Source organism: Ipomoea triloba, chromosome 7 (genome assembly GCF_003576645.1).
Source record: "Ipomoea triloba cultivar NCNSP0323 chromosome 7, ASM357664v1".
NCBI lineage: Eukaryota > Viridiplantae > Streptophyta > Magnoliopsida > Solanales > Convolvulaceae > Ipomoea > Ipomoea triloba.
The window spans coordinates 3,158,530-3,185,274 of NC_044922.1; the positions used below are offsets into that span (position 1 = coordinate 3,158,530).

The 26,745-nt window shown below is 37.1% G+C and overlaps 4 protein-coding genes and 1 non-coding gene across 9 annotated transcripts in view; 1 reads left to right on the forward strand and 4 right to left on the reverse strand.

Annotated features, from left to right (window-relative positions):
* LOC116025572 (glutamate--glyoxylate aminotransferase 2) overlaps positions 1-2,423 on the reverse strand; it is a 4,118-nt gene extending 1,695 nt beyond the window's left edge. Inside the window, exons 1-8 of one of the 3 annotated variants that reach the window (XM_031266838.1) lie at positions 2,269-2,423; positions 1,770-1,951; positions 1,257-1,322; positions 1,038-1,155; positions 868-949; positions 628-715; positions 347-505; positions 84-257 (exon numbers count right to left, since the gene is read on the reverse strand). In XM_031266838.1, the coding sequence (XP_031122698.1) occupies positions 84-257; positions 347-505; positions 628-715; positions 868-949; positions 1,038-1,155; positions 1,257-1,322; positions 1,770-1,886 (804 nt within the window). In that variant the 5' untranslated portion in view covers positions 1,887-1,951; positions 2,269-2,423. Of the gene's footprint in view, positions 1-83; positions 258-346; positions 506-627; positions 716-867; positions 950-1,037; positions 1,156-1,256; positions 1,323-1,769; positions 1,962-2,108; positions 2,221-2,268 lie in introns of those variants that run through there. The other 2 variants (XM_031266840.1, XM_031266841.1) reach the window with 2 other exon arrangements.
* Positions 2,424-7,296: 4,873 nt separating this feature from the next.
* Positions 7,297-8,922, reverse strand: LOC116025443 (peroxidase 39-like). Its single transcript, XM_031266670.1, has 2 exons — positions 8,644-8,922; positions 7,297-8,149 (listed from the first exon to the last, which is right to left on the reverse strand). The coding sequence occupies exons 1-2, from the start codon at positions 8,920-8,922 to the stop codon at positions 7,403-7,405; spliced, it is 1,026 nt and encodes a 341-aa protein (XP_031122530.1). The 3' UTR covers positions 7,297-7,402.
* An 8,118-nt stretch (positions 8,923-17,040) lies between these two features.
* On the reverse strand, positions 17,041-20,829 carry LOC116026074 (lipase-like). Of its 3 annotated transcripts, none has more exons than XM_031267519.1 (9): positions 20,720-20,829; positions 20,175-20,436; positions 19,610-19,704; positions 19,397-19,500; positions 19,034-19,134; positions 18,825-18,928; positions 18,161-18,598; positions 17,739-17,870; positions 17,041-17,522 (listed from the first exon to the last, which is right to left on the reverse strand). In XM_031267519.1, exons 1-9 carry the CDS (start codon positions 20,806-20,808, stop codon positions 17,366-17,368), a joined length of 1,482 nt encoding a protein of 493 aa, XP_031123379.1. In that variant the 5' UTR covers positions 20,809-20,829; the 3' UTR covers positions 17,041-17,365. The 3 variants fall into 3 exon arrangements, with proteins under 3 accessions (XP_031123379.1, XP_031123380.1, XP_031123381.1); XM_031267520.1 differs by adding an exon at positions 19,861-20,005 and having other exon boundaries at positions 20,175-20,777; XM_031267521.1 differs by lacking the exon at positions 17,041-17,522 and having other exon boundaries at positions 17,768-17,939.
* A 427-nt stretch (positions 20,830-21,256) lies between these two features.
* Positions 21,257-21,327, forward strand: TRNAG-CCC. The gene has a single exon. It is a non-coding gene; the product is annotated as a tRNA-Gly (tRNA).
* Positions 21,328-22,588: 1,261 nt separating this feature from the next.
* LOC116024819 lies at positions 22,589-26,491 on the reverse strand. The gene is made up of 6 exons (XM_031265820.1): positions 25,804-26,491; positions 25,401-25,703; positions 25,129-25,293; positions 24,961-25,014; positions 24,734-24,880; positions 22,589-23,158 (listed from the first exon to the last, which is right to left on the reverse strand). The coding sequence occupies exons 1-6, from the start codon at positions 26,011-26,013 to the stop codon at positions 22,778-22,780; spliced, it is 1,260 nt and encodes a 419-aa protein (XP_031121680.1). The 5' UTR covers positions 26,014-26,491; the 3' UTR covers positions 22,589-22,777.
* Positions 26,492-26,745: the final 254 nt, after the last annotated feature.

Sequence of the window (26,745 nt, forward strand, 5' to 3'; positions counted from 1 at the left end):
AAAAAAAAAAAAAAAAAAAAAAAAAAAAAAAAAAAAAACTGATGTACTACTTTGCATTTCATTTCGTTGCACTTATGACTTACCTTCCTTGAACTTAAAAAGGGCCGCTCATCTTGGTAGATGTTCTGTTGATAAACTTCATCCCCAAGCAATACCAAATTTTCTCGGTAACAGAATTGCAATATCTCCTTCAAGTTTGCTTCACTAAGACATTGCCCAGTAGGATTTCCAGGGTTTATAATCACCATTGCCCGTATCTAAGTGCAAAAAAGTACTCCGTATAAAACATATGCCAAATAAAATTCAGCTTTATGTCTACATATAAGATGAAAGCAGGCACACTTACAGTTAGTCCTTTGGATCGAGCATCTGCAACTGAACGACGAAGGTCGTTGATATCAAGACCCCAGTTTGCGGTCTCTTCAAGATAGTAAGGAACAAGAGAGCCCCCAAGTAAAGATATTGTAGCTGAGTACAACGGGTATTGTGGAACTGGGACCAATATCTATCAATTAATATGGCGTCAGTAAATAAGAAAATGATACTTTTTTAGAAACATGTGGAATCGAGAAAAGTGATAAAGAATCAAAGTCAGCGAGGAACTTTAATTTTCTAGATATAAAGTACCCCATCACTTGGACCCCGGATGATACTATTCAAGATCTGCATAACTCCTTTGCTGGCCCCATCAGTCAGGAATATGAGCTCGGGATCACTGTATAAATGCACTAAACATCAAGCCTTACACTTAAGAATCGAGTGTCAAACTGTCAAATATTTAAGGATAGTAAGTATCTTAAAGACACTCTTTGTACAACTCATTAACAAAAATCTGACACAAGTAAAACACAAACGAAGCATTGTCACCTTGGGTATCCATCACGTCTCCCAATGAACTCTGCCACTTCTTTCCTTACTCCAGGAATGCCACGGGAGTCACTATAAGCACCTATGTGGTTAACAACCAATAACGCATTATTTACTCTTCTAAGAGATTCATAAGGACTTATGATGTCAAATATGCAGAATAACAATACCTAGACCCCCAGAAGTCATTGAAAGGTATTGTTTAGCTCTCGCAATTGCATCAGCAGGGAATACAAGTCCCACATTCGGATCATCCAGTAAAAACGGGGCTTGGCAAAGAGCAATTACCTGTGACATAACGCATCAGTTGTTTGCGTAGAAACTTTGGGAAATGCGGGAAACAAATTGATTTGATAAAGCGCACAGTTACACTGCAATTCTAAACAAACCTGGCGAGGAAAGGTTAGGGGCTTTTGTCCAAGGGCATGGGGGTTGCCAACATTTGTGAAGATGATCTGCAATACAGAAAAGCATAAGAAATGCACCACATACAATACAAGCTCTCGTCCAATTCCCAAAATTCTTATCCTACGTTATGCAATTAATGTTGATGCATGACAAATATTTCATTATCATAGCATTATAGTTATAGGGACAACTTTCCCGATAATGAACACTATTGAAATCCTACCACAAATTCTCCATGGGAAACAACTGCTTACAAAACTCACTTCTTATGCATCCACAAATTCCAATCTAAGTTTGGACTATCGCAAAAAGAATCTAATAGCACATAAACAACAATACCAATATGCTCTTTCCAAAGGGAAAATAAACCGCAAAACTGCAGTAACTTATGCATAACATAGACAAATCTTTCAAGAAAACACAACAGAGTGCTTTTCTCTGGCAGATTAAGCAGACCCCAAAAAAATCTTCACTTTCTAATAAAGAAAACATACCTTCTTCCCTTCCTTCTGAAGCTCAGACGCTCGAAGATACAGCTCACCTCTGACAGCATATTGACACTTCTTCACATTTTCGTTCAGATTCTCATAATCCATCGACTTGGATGTCATGATCGAAACAATTATCTTCTTACTAGTTCAAATGCCACCCAGAAATCAACCTAGTTGTGAAAAAGCTGGCAAATACTAAACGCAAGTTACAATTAAATATGAATGTAATGATTTGCACTGAGATGCATGTAAGAAAACAAGAAACTATTGCGGTAAAGAAACAATCTTTATAAAGAAAGAATGAAACCCATCATAAACATGCCAGAAAGTTCACAGATTCACCGAAGAAATTAGCCATGCCCATTGAACAAACGCGCTCAACAGTGATGAATATAAATCAAATAAAACCCAGAATTTGATTCCACGAATCATCTAATAATGAAAACCTATTTTTGGTAATAAAGCGGGCGTTTTCTTGAAATCCACAGTAAAAGTTGGGTACCTTTGAAGCTCGTAACAACCGAAAGGCTTTTGACTGTGCGGCCCGGTGGACTGGAAGGCTAGTATTGTGCTGCCGATTTTGGTTACTGATCTCACAACACTAGTTTTGTGTACGTCTTACGTGAGTACGACAAAATGGATATTATAAATTGCATAGGTGGCAATGTAGCGAGTCAATAATTCATTGGCGACACCACAGCCACTGAAGATCGGCGATGGATTATTGTTTTTATTTGGAGTTTGGGGATAAACCACTTGAAATAAAGTGTGGTGCAGGGTGTTAGCTCATTGGATTTTGTCAAGCTTTTTATTTCTATTTTTTAGGAACAAGATAAATTTATGAAATAAATCCACCTAAGAAATTGGTATTTCATTTTTTTTTTAATTTATAAAAAGGTACTCAAATAATGGTGATGCATGGGGTATTGGGCGGAGTAAGGACCAGAGAATAATTGAGTTTATGTCCTTAGTGTTCAAGACTTTAGAACGCATATAGTGAAAATGTAGCTGTGTGTGTAGTGCGGGCATGGCGGCCTAGCACGTCTTAGGTGAGTGCGCAAAGTAGTGGCAGACGTTTGATTGAAGTGCAACTGACCAAAGCAATTGAGAAGCAAATGATTGTTGCGAACAATTATCAAGGACGAGGTGCGAAGCACCTTGTGCTCAAATGGCATGTAGTGGAGGACTGTTGAGAAAAGTATAGACTGGGGTCAAGGACGAGGTCAACAAACACCGTGAGAGAGCTACAGGGGTCAAGGACGAGGTCAACAAACACCGTGAGAGAGCTACACAACACATTGACGAGGTCAACAAACACCGTGAGAGAGCTACACAACACATTCCACGATGTCAACACCGTAAGAGGGGTCAAGGACGAGGTCAACAAACACCGTGAGAGAGCTACAGGGGTCAAGGACGAGGTCAACAAACACCGTGAGAGAGCTACACAACACATTGACGAGGTCAACAAACACCGTGAGAGAGCTACACAACACATTCCACGATGTCAACACCGTAAGAGGGGTCAAGGACGAGGTCAACAAACACCGTGAGGGAGCTACACAACACATTCCACGATGTCGTAGACTGGGGTCTGGGGAATGTGTTCCTTAGCTTGTCACATGAGGCATGCAAAGTATCTCCAATGTGGCTATATAAATCACATGTTTGTAAGGGGTTGAAATTTTTTTCAAGAATTGTTAACTATTATTATAAACTTTATGCAATTTATCAATGAATCAAAGATCAGAGTAACTTGAAACCAAAATGATGATAAGACGTCTCAATTTCATATACAACATGCATTTTGTGGTGGTTTGGAGAAAAAAAAATCATTAAGTGATTTTAGTAATTAGTATACATATATAAAAATAATATTTGATATACAAATATATTATATCAAAACAAAAGTTCCATTAATTTGATGTACCATGCATCTAAATAAAATAGTATTATAGTAACATGTAGTTTGCTAAAAATGTAATTAATCATATATATGCATTAAAAAATATTCTTGTTATTATATCTTTTTAGGTGATGGAAGCTTAGCTTATTTGTACATTCTCTAGTAGGAGCATGAAAGTGATGAGGGCATGTACTTGATCTCCGGAATAAAAAAAAAAAAGAAAAAAGCAAAGGGTAGTTCATAATTCAGTGTAATTGTCCAATAATTTATTAATCGAGCAAATTATACTTTTACCAAACCTTTATATTTTATAAGGTTACATTTTTTTTTTTGTGACTTGAAAAATGGATAGGGTTAACTCTTGATTTTTACAAAATGGATAATATTGAACCTTTTTCATTAACTTTTAACCAAAGTCTTAATGAAAAAATCTAACATGGGTTATTTTATTAAAATTCAGAGGCTAATATTATTACACTTTTGGTATTATAAGTTATAAAGCAAACATACATTAGTTATCTTTGAGACTTTGAAGCACAATTCAACTAGCCGTTTAATTTAAAATAAATTGATATCTTAGCTTTGCTTGGCCATGTTGTGTGGCCGTACAAGCATCTGCACCTAAAGGCTTGGTACGGTGTTGTTGGTAGAGAAGGCATAAACCCCTTTCTTGGACCACACTTTCTCACTAACTGAATCTTTAACAAGAAGTTCGTACTGCCTTCTTCATTGAAGTTTCAAAGCGTTGAAGCCGTTGTCAACTGTGTTGATTGAGCCCTGTCTTCCCAGGGTCAAGGGTCCCCTAGCTAGGACTCACCGTTGCCTTAGGTCGATGAACTTGTCGGCGGTATAGATTTTACGTTCAGTAGCAATGAATATAATATTTATTCCATAGGACTCATAAAAGGTATTCTTCTTCTCATAGGACCAAGTTAGGGCTCTCCCCTCTACTATAAGAAACCATAGCAGGAGTCTCTAGCGGATGGGCGTCTCTAACGGCTTTCTTTAGGTGGGATAAGGGTGAAGCTTTAATGGAAGGGGCTAGTGAAGCACATCCAGTGATTAACCTCCGATCATCCACCAAATCTCCAGGTTAGGAGCAGTGGAGATCGTCAGTTATTTATAGGCGTTATTTTTTATTTTTTTTAAATAAAGAAGCTAATTCATTAATCATAGGCTGAAACGTTTACAATAAAGATCGATGGAATGATCAAACATTCCTTACAGTCAGACATAGAAACAACTTCCCTAGCATAGAAAACTTGATTCGCAGACTGTTTCACAAATTTGAAGCTGAATTCTTTGAACGAACTTAAAGCTTCTTTAATGATTTGGTCAAACGTACCCAAGACTGACACTGGTTGAATAGTCTTGCACACCACCTGAGTATCTATTTCCATTCTTCTATCCATTGACAATATCTCCATCGGGCTGAACTGCATATCATAGTTCATAGGAGTCTCTTTTTCATTGTCATGTTTGTCACCCATGATGAGATTCACGTACGCTATGACTAGTTTTATCGTTTCACACATTATGAAAAAAGAACTCGCCAAGTAAACGAGAGGAAGAAACTCGTCAAAACAACGAGAGGAAAAACACAAAAACTTCAAACAAAATTAAACCAATAAAACAAAGCAAAGGGAAACAACAGTGCGAAAATAAGAGAGTAACGACCGGTAGCGGTGGAGATGGAGGAGAAAACAGTGAATGCAAAAAAGACAATGAAGATGAACACTACCTGGGGTGGAGATGACAGCAAGGGAAGACGATCGGACGCCGCCTCCGATCTGCTTGCTTCACGAAGGCGGCGGCTGTGAAGAAAACCTGAGAAGAGAGAACTTGAATAGGGTTTTCGTTGTCTTACCCTAGGTCTTAGCAAGATAAAACTCAAATTTTATAGGCGTTATTTGGTTACAAATATATCTCCAAAATATAAGAATAACTACTTTTGTAACTCCTAATTATTAATAGTCAAATTTATAATAATAAGAGGCTAAACTTACCTTTATCAATTGCAATTTTTCTGTTAAAAAGAAAAGAAAAGAAAAAAAAAAAAAGTAAACACATACACATAACACATGGGCCATAATTCTCAAAAAAAAAAATAATAATAATAATAACACATGGGCCATACTAAACACGGACAAGAGAACCCAATCACTAGCTAAGAGCCCATGAGTTTCACTTGGGCCATATTGAAGTCATACAACTAGTGGAGATTAGAAGCCAACTAGTATTCTAGTGTGATCCAAATGTTTATATGTTTAGGCCAGTTTCTTTTGGGTCCAATTCATCATATGGGCCTTTACATACCATAGGCCATAGTACTAGCACATTAGGGCATCCCATCAATGGAGCAATCAGTATACCCTGCACCATGGTGTAGATAGCAATGTGCACCACGGTGTAGATAGCAATGTGCACCACAAACGTAAAACGACGTCGTTTCAATGTTAGTGGTCGCGGACGCGAATGACCCCATGGAATTCATTATCTATAATACACATAATTATTATTTAGAATACACAGAACGTTTACTTAGAATACACAGAACGTTTACTTAGAATACACAGAATATTGACACAAAATACACATAATTCATTCTCCTAACATTGGAATGCACAAACACATCACAACATGTGTTAATAACATGAATACACAGAATATTGACACAAAATACACAGAATTCATCATCCTAAACATTCGAATGCACAAACACATCACATGTGTTACTAACATGAATACACAAAACGGTTGCCTAGAATACACAGAACGGTTGCATAGAATACACAGAATGATTGCCTGGAATACACAGAATATTAACATCAATACAGACACCGGTCGAACCGGGAAACATAATTTCCAAAAAAACGGACAGTTAGTTTACAATGCTCAAAACGACGTCGTTTACGTACGTGGTGCACATTGCTACGTGCACCGTGGTGCACGGTATAATTTGCCTCAATGGAGATTGGAGATAATGTCAGGATTTTGTACACCATGCATGAGTGAGAGTATGAGAGGGAGAGTTTGGAGTTCATCAACGCGCACTGCGCCCATGCGAACTGCACTCACCCGCTAGGCGCGCCTAGCCATGTATTTTTATTTTTTATTTTTTATTTTTTATTTTAAAATCAGATTTGTTTTTTTTTTTTTACTCTCCCCCCATTTTCTCTTTCCTAATCACACTTAAAAAAACTCCTCAATAACCGTGAAAAAACTCCAATTGATAAGGATGCTCTGGAGTACTGCACCATGAATAAATATACATTTTCTGTAAAATTAAACGTATATTAAAAATGTAACTTATATTAATTGTTCACGGTATGATGCTTACTAATACTTATATCTAATCATTATATCATGAACCAAAGATCTACTATTTCCACTGTAAATCTTAGTCTAAATTATGTGTTTGCGGTAAATATATTATGTATGTTAATTAATAGGTATATAATCTAGATCAAAATTACAATGCACATAGCAAACCTAGCTTGTTCATAATGATTTTTTTTTTTCCTTATATTCACATGGGGTAGGATATATGTTGGTTAAGCTATAAAAGACTCTCATCTACACTTTATGAGTATATCAAATACTTAATTGTTAGGAGTAAATACATTTTTAAAAATAATTTGGTTTTTCATAAATTGAATAGGTGTGAAACACCCAAACTGCCCCTAAAAAAATAATATTAAGACAACAAGAAGGAAATGCCACGGCAAATTTAGTTAACAAATCGACATTTCCTCCTTATCTCCCCCTCATTTCCAGTCAGCACTTGAATCTTCCCCATCTTGATCACCGACTCCGTGAACTTGCCGAGCCACGCCGCCTCGTCACCGGCGAACTTCTGCACAAGCGGCAGCGTTCTTGGATCGGCGGCAAGGCGCTGGTCGGATTCCAGCACCCCTTTCTTCTGCAAGAGTTGCTTGTAGAACTCGGAATCCATTTTGTACTGAGTGGTGCTGTCCATCGGGACTGCGCTTTTCGCATTCACGCAATGGGTTGCCATCACCACCTTGAGCGACCCGTCGATCTCCTTGGCTCTCGCAGGAGTTTTCAGCCGGTACCGGAAATTGGAGCAGTGAGAAACCCCGATGGAATGCGCGCCCAATAGCGCCACCAGGTCTTCCACGTCTAGTCCTTTCGCCTTGAACAGCTCGGTCATCTGGTCGACCGTGTTGTCCGGCGAGGCGAGGTGTTTTCGGGCTTCGGATTCGCGGGAGACGTTCCCGTCGCGCCGCCCGCCCGGAACGGAGAACTCTGGCACGCCGGATAATACTAGCGCGTCCCGTGCCAAGAATGTTAGGATGTCGGCGCAGGATACCACTCCTGGGCAGGTCTGCTCTAGCTCTTCCTTGATCCGGTCTATGAGGTCGAACCCTCGCACGGTTTTTCCGTTCACCGGCGCTTGCTTCTCCACGCGGCCCCCTTCCGGTGTCGCGTCCAGCAACACTGATCCATCACATCCCTGCACATTACAGTAAACGTGTAGTCAGAGCAACGCAATCAAGTTGGTTAGAATATTGAATTAACAATAAGAATGTTACAAATTTGATTCCCAATTAAAATTTAAAGTCAGTCTTATAGGCAATCTAAGTTTATTTACTTTCTTATCTTTTGCAGTTAAGGTTATTGATTTCATGCACTTTTGATAGTGACTAGCTGCTAATTTCTTTTGTCACTCAATAATAAACTTATAGTATGGGCATCCAACTTCAGCCAAATTAATTAATTAGTCAAACTATTTATTTAGTAACTAAATTATTACAATTTTTAACTGAAATAATCTATTAGCTTTCTTGGTATGAGTCATTAATTATGAACAATCTAGCTAGAAATAGACTGATTTACATATACTCATTTATCAACTAGAATAACAATGCTGGGTTTACCCAATGTAAATGGCTGGAGTTTTCATTGTGACCAAATAATAAACCTGTAGTTTGATCTGACTAAACTTACTGTGACGAGACAGTCGTGGCTTTGGAGGCGGACGATGGCGGCGGCCACGCCGGGGTCGTCGTGGAAAGCCTGGACCATATGGTTCTTCACGATTTGCTCAGCCGTAGGGCAAGTGTGGCCATAGAATCCTACCTGCATTCCGGCGATGGTTTCACCGGTTTCGGCATTGTGGTCAGGGAAACCTCCGAAAAGAAAGCCAGGTAAGCCAAAAGAAAATGCAGGGGTAGTAAAGAGAGATAGCATGCAGATGACGGCGACGATCCTTGCAGCCATCGCCATCTCTACAACGCCTTATCTGACGACTATGCACCCATTGTTTGGTATTTGAAGAAGCATTGTGCTCAACGGCGATGGTTGTGAGAAATTTTAGGAAAAATTTGTGGAAGGGAGCTGAATGGGTAAATCATGATTCAGAAATATATATACTTGCATATTATTAAACTTAAATAATATTTGGAAGTAGAGCTGTCAAAACGTATCAGTCCCATATGGCTTTTACAAACATTAGGCATTGTATCATTTTGTAAACCTGGGCCACGACATAACAACAATTATGTGGAAATTAACATAAATTTTCATACCTAAAACTCAAATTACATAAAATTTCTGTCAACTCTTAACAATTTTCCTAGATAATAGAGAAATAGGATATCAATTTTTTCAAAACAGTATGTAGGTATCTGAATTTATTAAACAGGCACTGTAGATCTCCTACGACAAATAGGACATGTCGGGTTTTTCCGCAGCCATTTAACAATGCAGATATGGTGAAACCTGTGCGAACATGGAGCCAATGGAGTAATCACCGCCCCTTCCATAAACCCTTCCAAGCATATACAACATTCACCTTCTTCATTATCCCCACTAAATTGTTCCCTCCTCAACATACAAATTTCCCGCTCCGACATCCCTCCTAAACTCACGCTAGAATCAAACGATCGAAAAAGATCCTCCACCTCTTCAGGCGAATTTGAGATGTCGTTTAAGGAATCATCATCACCTCTAGATTCCTCGGACCTTTGACTTTGTCCTCCCAAAACATGATTAGTTTCCAGGATGACCCGCAAGGACAACCCAGAAGCCCAACCTCTAACGCTAACTTCGCGAAAACCAAAGAATGCTATCCGATCAGCGATTTCGGGGCCGGCCCGATGCTCCACGGCCGCCATTACGCCCGACATGTACGATGAAGCGTTTGTGGGAGAGCCGAATTCCAATAGTGGATTGAAGTGAAATTCATGGTCAGAATAACTCAACGTACGAAGCACAGAACCTGGCACCGTAGTTCTAATACTGTTCTGAATGAACAATCTTCCCTGAGTTGGATGTTGTACTTGTGACGGGAAGTTGGTCATGAATGCTATTGTTGTTGTTGTTGTCGCCATTCTGCAATTATGTTTGTTGGATTAAGCACTTAAGCCGTTCTTTCTAGCAATGAGGAAACTCAGGTTTAGAAATTCACCTATTTATTCATGTATTTATTATCCTATTTCTATTAGGATTAGGGTAATAGTAATACTTCAATCCTATGTCGGTTAAAATTGGGAGATAATAGAAGTCCTATGTCGGCATTGGGCATCAGCACCTGACCCGAATCATCAGCACATGACTCGAATCATCAGCACTGACTCGACGAAGGTAACAAACGGTCACCCGTTACACAAAGACGACACATTGATGAGATTATAATTACTCCAACAGCTCTCCATTACTAGCACTCCGTTACACTCACTAGAGGAAGAGCCGTTGCAGTCAGAGTATAAGTAGCAGACTTGTGGTAGAGGATGGGGGACACTTTGTTTATGATACATAACACCATTATACTGTACTCAGAATCACTCACTCTCACTAAGTACACAGATCTACATTGTGGCATTGTGACTCACTTATCTATTGTACTGAAACACTTGTACTCAAACTATCATACTTCAATAATACTCAAATATAGTCCGATAACATATTTACGGTGTGAGTGTGTAACATTAAGCTTTGGAATGCGAAAGGATAGGTTACTGTTCCAAAAATGAGGTCGTTGCAGAGTGATCCCACTTTTTCTCTCTCCATTTCTCTCCCTTCTACCTCCCTTCCACCTCAGCAAATTCTATTTCAATATCCATCAAATATCTACCGATGTAGATGCCCTTAGGGCCTAATCACTTCTTTTTGCCTTTGATCCTGTTGAGTTCTACTACATGGACTTCAGTTTTTACTTCTTGATGTGACAAGAGATAATATAAGTTATCTTCATCCAGTGAATCCCAAGAAAAATGTCGAACATCAAAATTTTGAATAAGAGAGTAAAAGAAGGGAGTAAAACTTGAAAGTCTAAATAGTATTTTTCAATCCGCTTTGCCTTTTTTTTTTTTTCTTTTCTTTTCTTTGTTGGAACAAGTGTCAAATAGATAACGAAACTTATCAATTTTGTACAATTAAATCACTAGACTTAAAATGTGTGCAATCAAACCATCAAACAAATAAAATTCACTGAACAGTGTTCCGGCACCCTTCCGGACTACGAATCGAATATGTCAACCTTAAATTCTAACATGGATCAATTTATTTATTGAGGGATTTGGCTCAGTCTACTATACCTTAAATTCTAACATGCATGCATGGATCAATTTTATTGATGAATTGACTCCGTCTAGGTTAAATTCTAACAAGGATCAACTTTATTGATACTTTAGTTTGGTTTTTAGTTGGGCTATTGTGAGGGGCAAAGAAGTGAGGTGGCGAAGAAGATGGTTACGTTCATCGGTTCATGTAAGATATTCACCATTGGTGGGTCCAACGAAGCACGTAGGGTAATATTTGTTAGGATCAAAAGCTTACCATTTATGCTTCGAACTCATAACCTAATTTTAATATCACTTGTTAGAATATAATTAAGCACTCACTGTACTACTTGCGTCAAAAATTATAATTAGTAACGAAGACAATTTAATTTCTTTATATCGCCACACATTTTTAAGACACTAAATTCTATACTTCACCTTTTAAACATTTTTTACCGGCCTCTACCCAACTACAATACGTACGGATATATAATCTAAATATCGTTACAATGCAATGTGGACTTATCCATGGTATAATAATTAAGTAATAATAATCTAATCTTAATTATAACAAGATAATATATTAAGAGTAATCCTTAAACATATAGGACTAGTATAAATTATCTCCCAATTTTAACTAAAATAGGATTGACGTATTATTATTACCCTAACCCTAATGGAAATAGGATAACAAATACATGAATAAATAAGCGAATTTGTACCTGGGTTTTCTCATTGCTAGAAAGAAGGGCTTAAGTAGTGCTTAACCCAATTCAAGAAACACAATTGCAGAATGGTGACAACAATATCATCTGTGCATTCGATGGATATCAGCTTCGAAGACTCACAACCTCCAACTCAGGGAAGATTGTACGTTCATAACAGAATTAGAGAAGTAACGGTGTCGACAGTGCCAGGTCAACCCGTGCCTTATATTGTGATGAGTAATTCTGACCATGAATTTCCCTTCAATCCGACGTTGCACTTGAGTTCTCCCACGGATGCTTGGTTGTTCATGTCGGCCGTAATCGCCGCCGCGGAGCCCGGAGCCGGCCCGGGAGTCGCCGATCAGATGGCAACCTTTGCTTTTAGCGTAGTTAGCGGGCGTGGTTGGGTTTCCGGGTTGTCCATGCGGGTCAACTTGGAAACTACTGATGTATTCTTTGACCACGAAGTCTCAGGTTTCGAGGAAGATGATGAGATGGATGATGAGGGTTTTGGATCCTATGATTCTAGCGAAAGCGGGAAATTTGTATGTTGAGGAGGGAAGAATTTAGTGGGGATAATGAAGAAGGTGAATGCTGTATATGCTTGGAAGGGTTTATGGAAGGGGCGGTGATTACTCCATTGGCTCCATGTTCTCACAGGTTTCACCATAGCTGCATTCTTCAATGGCTGCGGAACAACCCAACATGTCCTCTTTGCCGTACCAGATCTACGGTGCCTGTTTAATAAATTCAGGGAAAATACTAAGGAATATATTTATTCCCATTTTCTACTCCAATTTTTACTCTACACACAAAATCTTGATGTAAACCCTTGTATTAGGAGTTTAGGACCACATAAAAAAAAGGTAGCTTATGAGTGCCCGTCATTCCGGGAATAAAATTTAAGGAATATGATTTGAGAGTATATGTAGTAGAACTTTAAATTCAGATATCTTCAATGTTTAGTCATTTTTTTGGTATTAAAATATGGAATGTTATTAATAGTTTTTAATTTGTAGCACTGTTGAACTGTATTATAATGTAGTATTGTTCATAGCTACTTTCTCAACTTACTCAAACACAAAGAGTATTGACTCTGTTACAATGTAGTATCTGTTTGTCAATACTACCTCCACTGTAGCTTAAACCCATGATCTCCATTTGGGAGTGTCACTAGACTACAAGATCATTGGTTATTAATAACTTATTATTAAGAAAAATCTAACGGTGTGCTTCGTTCGCACAAGGGAATCGGAATCAAATACTTAGTAATGGTAATGAGTTTTGGTGAAAGTATTTTGCATGTTTGGTAATATGGTGGAATTGGAATGAGTCAATATTCAGTCGTTATATTGTGGACCATGGGTCATGGTTGATACTGCAGTTGTGTTGAACTGATACTGTAGTTGTGTTGAAAGGATACTGCAGTTGTGTTGAAAGGGAACTACAGTTACGCGAAACAGAGGCCGTGTCATCCATCTGGAACTGTAGTTGTGTTGAACAGATACTGCAGTTGTGTTGAAAAGATACTGCAATTGTGTTGAACGGATAGTGCAGTTGTGTTGAACGATGAATGACCTCTGTTCCGTGCAACTGCACTTTCCTTTCAACACAACTGCAGTATCCGTTCAACACAACTGCAGTATCAGCTATGATCATGGTCCACAATTCTCTGTGGACCATGGTCCACCATATAATTTGCGATCAATATTGTTATTTGGTTATGTATGATCTCGCGAATAAAGATTTTAATCCCTGGCTTTAATTCGTGTATACCATTTTCAAAAGATTCATATTATATAGGTAGTAGATTGCATTCCTTGCATTCTTTGGAGTTCAACATTTGAAACTATGTCCATTTTTCCTATAACACAAATGAATTACAACGATAGCATTATTTTCGACAAACAAAAAAAAAATCCAAAAATTTAAAATCCCTAACCAACATTCCATTGTTGACATAAAAAAAAATTCCCCCTACTCTCACAGGTTATACATAATGGGAACTTTAATCCCAATATAAAGATGTCTCATATTGAATATTGAAATTACGATATGATTTCTTCTGAGATAGTGAAAAGGATCTCGATGTCTCATATTGAATATTGAAATTACGATATGATTTCTTCTGAGATAGTGAATCTCGAGTTCGAAGAAGACGTGGCTGCAAAATAAGATAGCTGTGGTTCGTGTATTCACCTTACAATCATAGATAAGAGATATTCCAGATTGGTGTAGTGTATATTAACCTTGCAAATTATAAAAAAAAAAAATCGGAAAATAATATAAAATACCACTACTAAATTACAACATGCAAATCAGAAATCCAGAATTACATAAACTCAATTCAGAAAGTGCCAAACTGCCAACCTTTCTACAAATTAAAGTCTAAGATAATAATAATCCAACCGTATGGACTATGGTAGTAATATAATGATGGCAAATTACACCATAAATCAAGGTACACAAGTACATTCAGATTATGTACCTATAATTAGAATATTATGTATATTTAATTAATAGATTATGCACATTTAATAAATTAAAAGTACAATATTTTTAATTATAATCAGAGATGGAACCACCCTGGGGGCAGCTGCCCCCACTCACCCCACCCCCACCCCATATATAGCCTTTGTATGTATATATGTATATATAGTACATTTTTTATATATACATATACAAAAGCAGAGAAAAGTTAACAGTTGATAAGCTAGCAGAGTTGGTAGGCGTGTTGTTTTGTATAGCAAATGGCGAGGGTTCGAATCCTTGGTGCTGCATTGTCCGTAGATTATGTCCAGCGCCTCCGTCCTTACTCCTTAGCCTTTTAATTGTATATTACATAAAAGAAATATATATATATATATATATATTAATAATAAGATGTATAATTTATAATGTATTTTGTATTTGAATTATTTTATCAAATTAATTATGTTTTATAGGCTCTGTTTGGCAGAGCTTATAGCTTATTTTAAGCTAATAATAAGCTATAAACTCTGTTTGGTAATGTTTTTAAAATAAGTTAGTAGCTTAAAATAAGAGCTTATTTTTTAACGCTATCTAAGGTAGCGTTTCAAAATAAGCTAGTAGCTTCCTAATTTTTTTTTCATCTTTAACCTTATTATTTTAAAGAAATGACATTATTTACCCTTCTCAATTAAAACATTTTTCGCTAAACCTTTTTTTACTTTTTCTCTTCAATATGTTTGGTTGTAATTTCAATTTAACATTTGTGTTTGCTTCTTCACCCCCCTCAAAAGAAATCCTGGATACGTCACTGATTATAATAACCACATAATTTATTAAATGAAGGTATGTACGTACTATACACTGCATGTAGATAATTATATACATAATTTATTAACTGAAAATACATAATATGTTAACTAAATATATATAATCTGAATATCATCATTTGAAATTGCGAAATCTAGGTCATGGTATAATAGTTGAGTAATAATAATCTAAATCTTAATTATAATAATAAGATAATATATTACGAGTAATTATATATATTCTTAACCTAGCTAGATCCCAATTTGAACTAAAATAGGGTTGAAGTATTATTATTACCCTAATCCATACGGAAATAAGATAATAAATACTGAATAAATAATCGAATTTGTAGCTCAGTTTTCTCAGGCCATTGCTCGAAACAAGACCGGGCTTAATAACATAATTGCAGAATGGTGATAACAACAACATCATCTGTGGATGCGATCAATATCTGGTTTGAAGACTCACAACCCCCAACTGATGGGAGATTATACATTCATAACAGAGCTAGAATTATAGTGGTGCCGTCACAGCCAGGTCGATCTGTGCCTTTTATTATGATGAATAATTCCGACCATGAATTTCTCTTCGATCCGATGTTGAACTTTGGGTCTCCCACGAATGCTTCATCGTTCATGTCGGCCGTAATCGGCGGCGTGGAGCCCGGAGCCGGCCCCGAAGTCGCCGATGAGATAGCAGCCGTTGCTTTTAGCGTGGCTAGCCATGGTGATTGGCGTGGGGTTTATGGGGTGTCCATAAGGGTTGTCTTGGAAACTATTGATGTATTAGTGTCGACAACTGATGATGATGATGATGATTCCTTTGACTTGGAGGAAGAGATGGAGGATCTTTTTCGATGGTTTGATTCTAGCGTGAGTTTAGGAGGGATGTCGGAGCAGGAACTTTGTATGTTGAGGACGGAACAATTCCAATTTAATGGGGATAATGAAGAAGGTGAATGCTGTATATGCTTGGAAGGGTTTATGGAAGGGGCGGTGATTACTCCATTGGCTCCATGTTCTCACAGGTTTCACCATAGCTGCATTCTTCAATGGCTAAGGAATAACCCAAAATGTCCTATTTGCCGTACCAGATCTACAGTAGTGCCTATTTTATAAATTCGGATACCTTCAATGTATTGAAATATGGAATGTTATTAATAATTTTTTTTACTACTATTATAATGTAGCATCTGTTCGTGATACTTTCTCAACTTACTAAAGCACAAAAAGTACTGACTCTGTTACAATGTAGTATCTATTTGTAAATACCACCTCTACTGGGACTCAAACCCATGATTTTCATTTGGGAGTGTCACTAGATCACAAGGTCTGGTTATTAAACTTATTATTAAGAAAAATCTAGCGGTGTGTTTGGTTCGCAAATGTGAATCGGAATCAGAATATGAATCAAATTCTTAATAATGGTAATAAGTTTTGGTGAAACTATTTTGCATTTTTTTTGTAGTGAGTGGAATTAGAATGATTATCAATATTGCTGTTTGCTTATGTATGATCCTCTAATGGGAATAAAATGTTTTAAAAATACAAGACAATTCATTCTAATATAAAGACATTCAAAGCATCAATATGAACAAAAAAAAAAAACAAAAAATCTAATAGAATGAAACCCTTATTTTATTAGGGGTTTAGGTACTATTGAATCCGTTACAATGTAATATTTTACTGCCACTGAGACTCAAAACCACGTGTAAACCAGGTGTCACTAGACTACAAGATCTTTGGCAATTAGTTACCTTTAGTGGTGCTATTTAACGATATTAACAAATTAAAGGGAAAAGGTTTTAAAAAAAAAGGTTCTTAAAAATGAAAAGAAATTTGTAAATAAAAAATATATGACATCATAACTGCAATGTTGTAGCATATATGTACCACAATACAGCTCAAGTGTTTATACACTTGGTTACATTGTTCTTCAGAATCCTACAAACTAGAGTTGGCTATGGCAGATATGATACAGAGAACCAGAAGTTGAAAACCGAAAAAGCACCACTGAAGATAAGTATATCTTCTATATATTCATATTTACATATATAATTACATACATTCATATTACTACTGAAGGCCTGAAGCATATTGCAGTAGTATCTGGTGTCTGATCTGCACCACTCTATTCTAGTCTAGCCAAAGCAGACAGTAGTTTACCAAGAGATCGAGATATCTATTGCGCTGTTTGGTTTGGTAGCGTTGGAATCTTCCTAAACGCGTGTTTCCTGCATCGCTCAAATATGCTGTCGTATATCAAATCGAATTGAACTCCAGCCCTCTCGCGGTTCACAATGAACAGAATGTGGTCGCCTTCAACAATCTTGTAATACCTGCACAGATATAACGAGGAAATGTTCGTTTCTTGTCATCCTCTGAATTGAAACTCGTTGTCTGTCTTGTTCTTATATAAGCATATATCAATGAAGTTGGTGAATTTCGTTCGAGAGATGTCAATACAGACATTAGATTCATGCGAGTAAAGTCATCAATAAAAGCGACAAATGCATATGTATAGTATAGTAAAGAAGGCGAACATATATATATACCAAATGCCCGGTTGCAAAGGCTGGCATTCAGAATCCTTTACAACGAACTGGCTCGGTTGCTCAACCGGGAAGCAAGGGTACATCATGGATATTGTGTTGAGTGCCCCGTCGTTTTCCCACCAATCTCGATCTCTGCATACGTTGCACACAACGAAAAAATAATGTCATGACACCACGCGACCAAACTCGTTAAGGTAATTTCTGCAAATCCAGAATGACAGACAAGACAAGTTCCTTAGTCCTTAATGTCCACAAAATTCACTGCAAATATTGCCATAACCATTTCTCTTCATAGCAAAGTTCTATAAGATAAGCCTGCAATAATTTTTACTCTTCAGTGCAAATATATCTCGTATAATTTATTCAAGAAAACATATCTCGACCTAATGGAAACAAAGAGCTAAGAATTGAAGAACACGCACCTGTAACCTTTATAAGGAATCGGGACATCAGAAGGATGTCGCCACTGGCTCATCTCGAGGACTCTGATAAGTAGCATAGGATGTATGCCAAGAACGCCAGAAGGAACACTAATGCCCATAATTTTCCTAGTGCGCTTTGTAGCATAGCTGAAGTAGTACGTATTGGGAAATGTATGTAAGCCGGTGTTCAGTTTGATGGAGCCTTGGATAGTGAGGTCGGGCAAAATCCAGTCTCCCGAAGCAAAGGGACCGGATTTACCCAAGAGGCAACCGACAAGACCCCAAACGCCAATCTTCTCCCGGGAGAGATTGAAATGATCAAACCCAAAGTTGTAGTACGCCTTCAGCCAACGGATGTCAAGCCACTCATAAATGAGTACTCCAACGCGACAAATCTGGAGCAGAGAGACGGTTTTCATCGCCTTCCCATCTCCAGGTCTGTTGGCGAAGATAAATTGAACCATGAAAACAGCTTAATAACAGCTTAGTTGAAATGTACTAATTAATGCCCTCTCGGAGAAGTCTATCCATCACAACTTAGCATTTCAATTAAGACGAAAACATTGAACACACCAGAACTCGATAAAGTAGACTGTTGAGAGCTCTTTAAATAGGCACACAGACAAATCAAAATAAACAAAGACAGTTCAGAAGCTAAGCTTACTCCATGCCATCTAGGTATGCTCTTGTTGTCCCATTGAATGCTCCAGATAACGATGTTATGCTTATGATCCAATTCTCTGAAGTATTTTCATATCCCGCGAATGCCTATGATTGGAGCAATTAAGTCTTAGTTTTGTACTTTTGTTTGTTGTAAAAAGCATAGGCTAAACCAGATTTTCTGGAATTGATTATAAGGATAACAAACCAAACCTTGTCAGCCAACATTTGCTGTAAAACACGCACAACCTGGGCACCAGCTGAATGTCCAACAAAGTGAATAGGGTGATCCTCATCCCACTCAGGGTAATGCCCTGCAATCCAATCATCACAAACGCAAGAAATCAAATTCTCGCCCTCACAAATAGCTCAATTAGTTCTGGGATGACAGATTGTGGGCGAGAACGTAAGATCCAGCCCTAACAGTCGCAGTGTGAGAATTTCAGGATGGTTGATACGAGAGATTTCGCCTTTTGTGGGCAAGAAATGAAATTCTTATTGCCCTTTCAAGTTTCAGGTCACAGCATTATAGAATACGATGAAACCAACTTGTGTAAGAAATCAAAAAGTTCCAACCTTGTTGATAAATTCGTCCAAATTGGGAGTGCCCACAATTCCTGCTATGTTCTTCTCCATAATCAACAGTTCCTCCTTTCAAATAATAAAACAATTCCCGAGCCCTGAAAACAATAAATAACCCAACAACAACTATTGCAAAAACATTCCATGAATGACATAACCAAATAAGTGTAAGATAGAATCCAGTTTGGGTTTCAGTGAAGCACCTACCTATCATAAATGCTAGTCAGTGACCCCAAATCAGGCACAAGAACCCTATCATCCTTCTTCTCTGCTCCAGCAAAATAAGATAGCCCTCCCAATCTCTACAGTGCAATTCAAATCCCACAACCCAAAAACTCATCAATATAGTAGCTATACAGAGACACTAAATGTGATCATGATTTAAAAATTGTGAGACTAAATTTTAAAAAATTAATAATTTGAGACAAAATGTGAAAATGGTCATATAGCCGACAAACCAAAAGTAGAAGGCCACCAACTAGTCGCCTTTCGCCTTCTCCAGCGACCAATTGGTCGCCTTCTCCAGTAGATGGTAACCGATGATGATTCGGCCGTCGCCGATTGTTGAATTTTTGTGGGAGATGATGGCAGAACCGAAATAACCTGTAATAGCAGGTCATTACTAGTTCTTGGACTTCATTACCTTACTATAACACAGTGTAATTGCATTTTTTTTAAAGTTTAAGGACTTAAAGTTTAGTGGATTATTTGATATTTTCTCTCGAAATAATATATAGAACAATAAAAGGAAAGGAAGAGAAGAATGAAATACCCCTTTGCCAAAACCAAAGATCCCATGAACCAACACAATGGGAGGTAGATCACTAACGCTGGTTTTCGCCATTGAAACCTTAGCTTTCATCCCACTCTCCACATTGGGCTTGAAAAACCAATCACTCCAGGCCCGAGATACATCGCCGGCCACGGCGGTGGTGAATATGTAAAACCCATATCCCATATGAATCGCGGCACACACAAATACCTCCGCCAATTGCAGCGCCATTATCCACCACCACCGTATCATTTTCACCCGCCTACATAACAAAATCAAGAACAACAAGATATACATACATACATATATATATATATACACGTTGATCTGCGTTTTCCCAGAGGCCTTCTTCGAGACAACAGAAGGCTTGGGACGAGATTTAACGACCTTTTAGCCCAATATGGAAAGGAAAAAAAACTTTCCCGGAGCCTTGATTGAGCAAACAGGCAATAGAAAACTAATTTAAGGAAAAAAAAACAGGAATTTTTGTGAAATGGGATTGTTTTGTAGATAACGTTGGTGAGAGTTTGAAATCGGTTTCTCACAAATTTCTCATTGCCCGCATTTCATGCGCTTGAGAGTCTTCAAAATCTGATTTTGGTGGCCGTTGGTGAAGGTTGATGACACACGACATGCCTTCAACCGCTGCAAAACGCTGTAGTCATTCATGGTCTTATTAGTCCCGACATCTTAACATCGTTTAGTACAACAACGTATGTACCATACATATAATTTAAGATTTGATGAATATATATAATTTGTTTTAGGAGTCCATCATATTCGGTATAATTACGTGTAATATATTATTTATTTAGGAGAAAGCTCACGACCATTACTACTTTTAATGAAATTCACCTTGTGATCTTTGTCAGTAAAAGACCACAAAGAGATAAATCAGATTAGGTTGTCCATAGTTGATCGTTTCAAACCAAGAAGGCCAATAGATCCCCTCACTTGGTATGATATACTTGATAAAATTGTGCTATCTACTTTACTAGTAATATAATAAAAAACATATAATGTTATTAAATCTCTGGAGATATAAGTATGTAAAGGTAAGAAATACAATGGGAACCAAACAAGCGCATTTGGTGTAGTGGTATCATAGTACCCTCCCACGGTACTGACCGGGGTTCGATTCCCCGAATGCGCACTAATTTTACCTCTTCCTATATAAGAATTGAAGTTTCCTGACTGGCCCAAAAATTGGCGTTGGATGGTATTTATTTTGATCTTTTTTTTTAATTTAATGTAAATATATTTGTAAAAAAAAAAACATTCTAACCTCCGAAAATCCTTTTCTTTTTCTCTTTCTTTTTTCGCTTTTCTTGTTTGTTTAGGTTTGTAACTATGTGACTAGTGAAAGAGCGCTTTGGTGATATTTTATTAGGTGATTTGACAAGAAAGACTAGGTAGATTATAGAGAGAAAAGAAAAGGAGATGAAATGAATTTTGAATTGGATCAGTAATCTAAGGCGAGGTTGGGTTGGTATGGATAAAAAGAACTTCCTATGTTATAACTATTCAATTCTTGATGACGAGAAAGCTCTCATTGTTCTTGTTCACGAAAATGTATCTAAACCATCAAAGACTTGTCCTTGGTTAACCAATTGATCAAAGAAGTGCATTTAGTGTAGTGGTATCATAGTACCCTTCCATAGTATTGATTGGGGTTCAATTCCTTAAATGCACATTGACTTCTACCCTGTCTTATGTAAGAATTGAAGCATGATGATATTTATTTTAGATAAAAAAAAATTCTAATCTACGAGACTCTTTTCTTTTTCTCTTTTTTTTTTTTTTTTTTTTTTTTTTTTTTTTTTTTTTTTGCTTTTCTTGTTTGTTTAGGTTTGTAACTATGTGACTAGTGGAGGGATGCTTTGATGATACTTCATAACGTGATTTGACAAGAAAGACTAAGTAGATTGTAGAAAAAAATTATTAAAGAAAAGAGATGAGAAGCGCATTTGGTGTAGTGGTATCATAGTACCCTCTCACGGTATTGATCGGGGTTTGATTCCTTGAATGCGCATTGAGTTATACCTTCTCTAGGAATTTTGAATTGGGTCAGTACTACAAGGCAAGGTTGGATTGGTCCCAAGGTAATAATCTCATGTTTACTTCAATGTTAGTGTCAACACATTTCTCCCGTAAATAATGATAATTTTCATAAATATAATGCAAATGTCTTTGAAATCAATATCAATTTTTTTTTTGGGGGAAGACGTTTCAAACCATAGATTTTCTCAATTAGGGTACACTAAGATCCTACATGCTATGATTAATCATGTTTGTGTCGGGTAAGATCTCAAAAAGGTGACAAAAGTAACTGTATTTCTATAATTCGAACTCAAGACATCTAGTTAAGTTGAAAGAGACTTATGTCATCTCATCCTATAAAGATCAAAACTTAATTGCACAACAAAATCATATCATATATTCAGTAGTATATATTTTCTTCATTTGACCAATTTACACAATGCCCCTACAAGGTGGTATAAATTAATGGATCACTTGTTAGTGAAAAATACAATGGAAAGAATACCCCAAATCCCAAGAAAAAAAAACCCCCAAAAAAGAGAAGAAAACTGCAGATGTACCCTTTAGGAACATCTAGAATTTCTCCCAGGCCCTCCATAATAAAAATAATTACCCCAAACTCGATTAATCCCTCCTTGTATATCATAACAGCTTGGATGGTCAGCCAAAACTTTGAGATTGGACAATGGTATTAGGCTATTATCCCAATCCACAACCTGCAGATTTCGAAAATATGAAGCTTTTCCAAAGCCCTCTCCTGCAAAATGTCCACTCCCCATTTGGGTTGATGTGTGGGAGGCCCCTGAGGTTTTGCTATTCACAATTTCACCCCCAAATTGTACCATACTGGCTGAACTCCTGAGATGTGTGAACAAGAATGAAGGCCAGTACCCTACTAAGTTCCCTGATCCAAACTCCAGCCACCAATTCCCATGCTTGGGGTCCTGCACCCAAGAAATACACAAAATCATGGGTGGTCAGCTAGGTAATAACACAAAAGTCGAAAATGACCAAGAAAACAAAACTGCAAGATTTTGAAATGTTTTATAGAGTTTTTGTAAGGTTTTATGGAATAAGAAGTTTCAAAATGCAAAACGTTTATTCTTACACGTTTTCATGTATCGGTAGTATATGAGATGGTCGATTTTCATCCCATCAAAGTTTTGTGCAAGTATATATTGTTGAATATAACTATAACATAATAGGGTCTAAGTGATGTGAAAATGTCAACACACTTGATGTGAAAATTAAAATGCACTTGCAGCCCTTTGAAACTTATTTCAAAGTGTCTATAAAAAAAAGTCAAAAAAAAAAGAGAGGAGAGATTTGTAATTATCTTTCGTCAAAATATCGTGATTTTCTTTCGAGACATTCAATAAAATTAGAATGATATGATACAGAGAACATTGTAATAACATAATTTCGTAGTGACAAAAAGAAGAAGCCACAAATTAAAAACTAATCGGATGAGACCGATTAAAATTCAATTCAATTAGTCTCGTCTCGTAAGTTGTATGGAGATGTTAGTATATTATTGTGTGTCTATAAATATATAAGAGGTGGGAAAGAAAATGAGAAGAGCATATATATAGTCAGAGATGGTGTTTGCTTAGGTTGAAAGAGTCGAGAGAATCTCACAAAGTGAGAAAACTTAAAGTGCAGACAAAATAATTGCATAAAATCTCACTACCAATGCTAAAGTGCACGCGTATAGTATAATGCCTTACATCTGGCGCATTATAGTTTAGGCTATGGTCCAAGCTTCATTTAAATCTAAAATCACACAAACGACTAATGTGCGCCACGTTCCTTTTTTTTTTTTTTTTTCCTTACATTAGATAAGCTAGCTACCTATTCATGCTTGAAATTTTATTTAAATTATTATACCTATTTTAAATATTTGCTAACTTTTTTTTTTATGTGACGAGGTAAATCCACAGTCAATACCTAAGAATGTACACCGGATAAATCTCAATTCTCAAGGGAGATAAATATCAATAGAAAGCCGCAACATGCTGGATTGAGAAAATGTCGACAAGAATTGAACCTGTAACTTTTAGGTACAAGAATCATGTTTTACCTACTTGACCATCCATCTCGAGATCTTTATTAATTATTCTTGACTTAATTACTATTTAATTTTTTTTTAATGTTTTTTTACATGTTTGTGCCTGTTTCTTGGAGGGATTGGTTTATGACTTTATGTACCCTTGACTTTATTTTTCTTCGTTGTAATTGTAATAAACTTATTTTTTATTGAAAAAATAATAATTACTATTTCTATGAGTGGACATTGGAATCATTACTACTACAACAGTATTGGTTTGCAAGGCAAGAATAATTGATGCCATGGAAATATTAAAAAAAAAAAAGTAGGATAGATATTAATTACTTTTTGTTTTTTATTCTTTATTCTTTTTGTAGTGTTTAGAAAGCGATTGTTGTTAAATTCGTGAATGTCCAGATACTGTAATTAGGATTCGTTAATTACTAATTAAGATAGAGGAGTAGATAATTACCTTCCAGATTAAAATGCTGATGTCATATTGACCACCGTTATACGAGGATGTCGGTGAGATCGCCGCGCCAATCGCAATTCTGTTATTAGTCTGAACAAAGCCTGAGCACAGCAAATTGTAACACCCAGTCGCTTGATATGCATCACTCTACACATCAATTGTTCATTTAATTTCCTCCTAATATTCATTAGCCATTAAACCCACAAAAATAAAAATAAAAACCGTACCGTCCAATAGGTGAAGAATCTCGGGTACTTATCTCCATATAGCTCTGGACTAATCTGCATATCGAAATAAGAAATGAAATTCTTTAATTTGTTATCAGAACATATCAAATACTGAAAAAATTTTAAAAATAAGAAGATCAAATTATTTAATTTGATATCAGAGCATACTTGCCAACCGGCTTCAATGGTGTTGAGATCATCCCCAAAAGATCCAGAAATAACCCACATTTGTGACAAGCTGAATTCGAATTGGTTAGCCACGCGAGGCGCCCATACATTTATGCTTGCCTTTGCTCCATAATATTCTTCTCCAGATACATATCCAACTGCATGCTGGCAAGAAAAACGCATTTTGTTTTAACTAAAAATCTAAATTAATAAAAGAAACGTGTTTTGTTTCAACTGAAAGTCTGAATTGATTTGTATGGATAATAATATACTTCGTGGCCATTGCTGGTGGAATCTCTTCGGACAGGGGCAACAATTTTTCTTCCGAATCTCCGGACAGAAGAAGCTCTAAGAATGTCATCTTCAAATGTTCGTCTGATCGGAACTGTTCCTTCCGGGCATGATTCGCCGGACAAGCTCCACAGCTGAAAATTCTCGTACAGTCTCTCGTTCATTGTGTCGTGTCCCTTCGGCCTTTCCGGCGGATCCAAAGGCTTCTGTCCCTTCAACCTCGGATGATCGAACGCCGGTTGTTTATGAGACGGAACGCAATCAATTATATCCCCTTCCGGACTCTGCATCCAGAAAGCCAGATAGAGCATATAATATGTAAACATAAATGTGCAGTCCAGGCAATTGAACATATAATATATAAACATAAATGTGCAGTCTGACCTGAATGGTTTTGACAGCAGGCTTGTTGATCTTCATGAGATGATCTCTGATCATTTTCATCTTCCTCAACTCGTCGCCGGGCCGGAAAGTCTGGTTGAAGGCGGCGGTTTCCTGCGGCCGGACGGGACAAACGGAGAAGACAAGCAGCGCAAAGAAGACAAGAAGAGAAATGATTGGGGAAGAAGATGATGATGGGATCTTGGAAGCCATATTTTTGTATCCTTCTGTTTTGGTTCTTTATTTCCCTTTTTATTCCAAACCTGTCTTGTTCTGCAAAAATTGTACAAAAAACAGCAAGACTACATCGCCATTGGAGCTGAGCACACCTCCCATCAAAGCCAGAGTGGCCATGGAAATCCACTTCACTCTTGCACCATTTCCGATGCAATTCTTTGAAGCACTAAATAAAGGGAAGAGAGAGAGAGAGAAGAATGGAATGGAATTGATGGAATTCCTGTGAGGTTCTAAACTTTGGTTTTTAGTCGTCTGACCATATATCGGCAGTTTCAAGAAATGGGGTATTAGAAAAACACACAACTAGGAAGATGGTGTGGGTGTGTGGGTGTTTTTTTAGAGTTTCAGGCCATGTGTTTATGGGGAAATAAATACTGGGCTGTTGTGTGTTGTGATCAAGACATGCACAGTTTTTTATTGCTTTCAAAATCAAGAGAATTGAGTAGAGAGAGAGAGAGGGGTAGGTGGTAATGTTCCCAGTCTCCTATACAAGGACTGATACTTTATTTTCTTTTCATACATATGGAATTTCTAATCTTCTACTAATTTTTAATTATTGCAGTGCAAATTTTCAGCCGAGTTTAATTTCCAACTTTACTAGGGGCAAGAATGAGAGTTGCTGTTCCATAACAGGTTGTCCAGTAAATAGAGAATGGTTTTTGTACTAAAATGACATATGTTTTATTCTTGTTAATATCATCTCAGTTA

Bases quoted from the DNA above. Each gene is read 5' to 3' on its own strand.
- LOC116025443 (XM_031266670.1), bottom strand. From the start codon at position 8,922: ATGGCGATGGCTGCAAGGATCGTCGCCGTCATCTGCATGCTATCTCTC. The intron at 8,150-8,643 runs GTAAGTTTAGTC...TGTAATGTGCAG, and splicing joins GCCACGACTGTCTCGTCACA to GGATGTGATGGATCAGTGTT.
- LOC116026074 (XM_031267519.1), bottom strand. From the start codon at position 20,808: ATGTCGTGTGTCATCAACCTTCACCAACGGCCACCAAAATCAGATTTT. The intron at 19,135-19,396 runs GTTGGAACTTTT...ATTGGATTGCAG, and splicing joins TGGACGAATTTATCAACAAG to GGCATTACCCTGAGTGGGAT. The intron at 17,871-18,160 runs GTGCGTGTTCTT...CAACGTATGCAG, and splicing joins ATTCCTTATAAAGGTTACAG to AGATCGAGATTGGTGGGAAA.
- LOC116024819 (XM_031265820.1), bottom strand. From the start codon at position 26,013: ATGGCTTCCAAGATCCCATCATCATCTTCTTCCCCAATCATTTCTCTT. The intron at 25,015-25,128 runs GTATGCTCTGAT...TTCGATATGCAG, and splicing joins CCATTGAAGCCGGTTGGCAA to ATTAGTCCAGAGCTATATGG. The intron at 23,159-24,733 runs GTAATTATCTAC...TCTTGGGTGCAG, and splicing joins TCAGCATTTTAATCTGGAAG to GACCCCAAGCATGGGAATTG.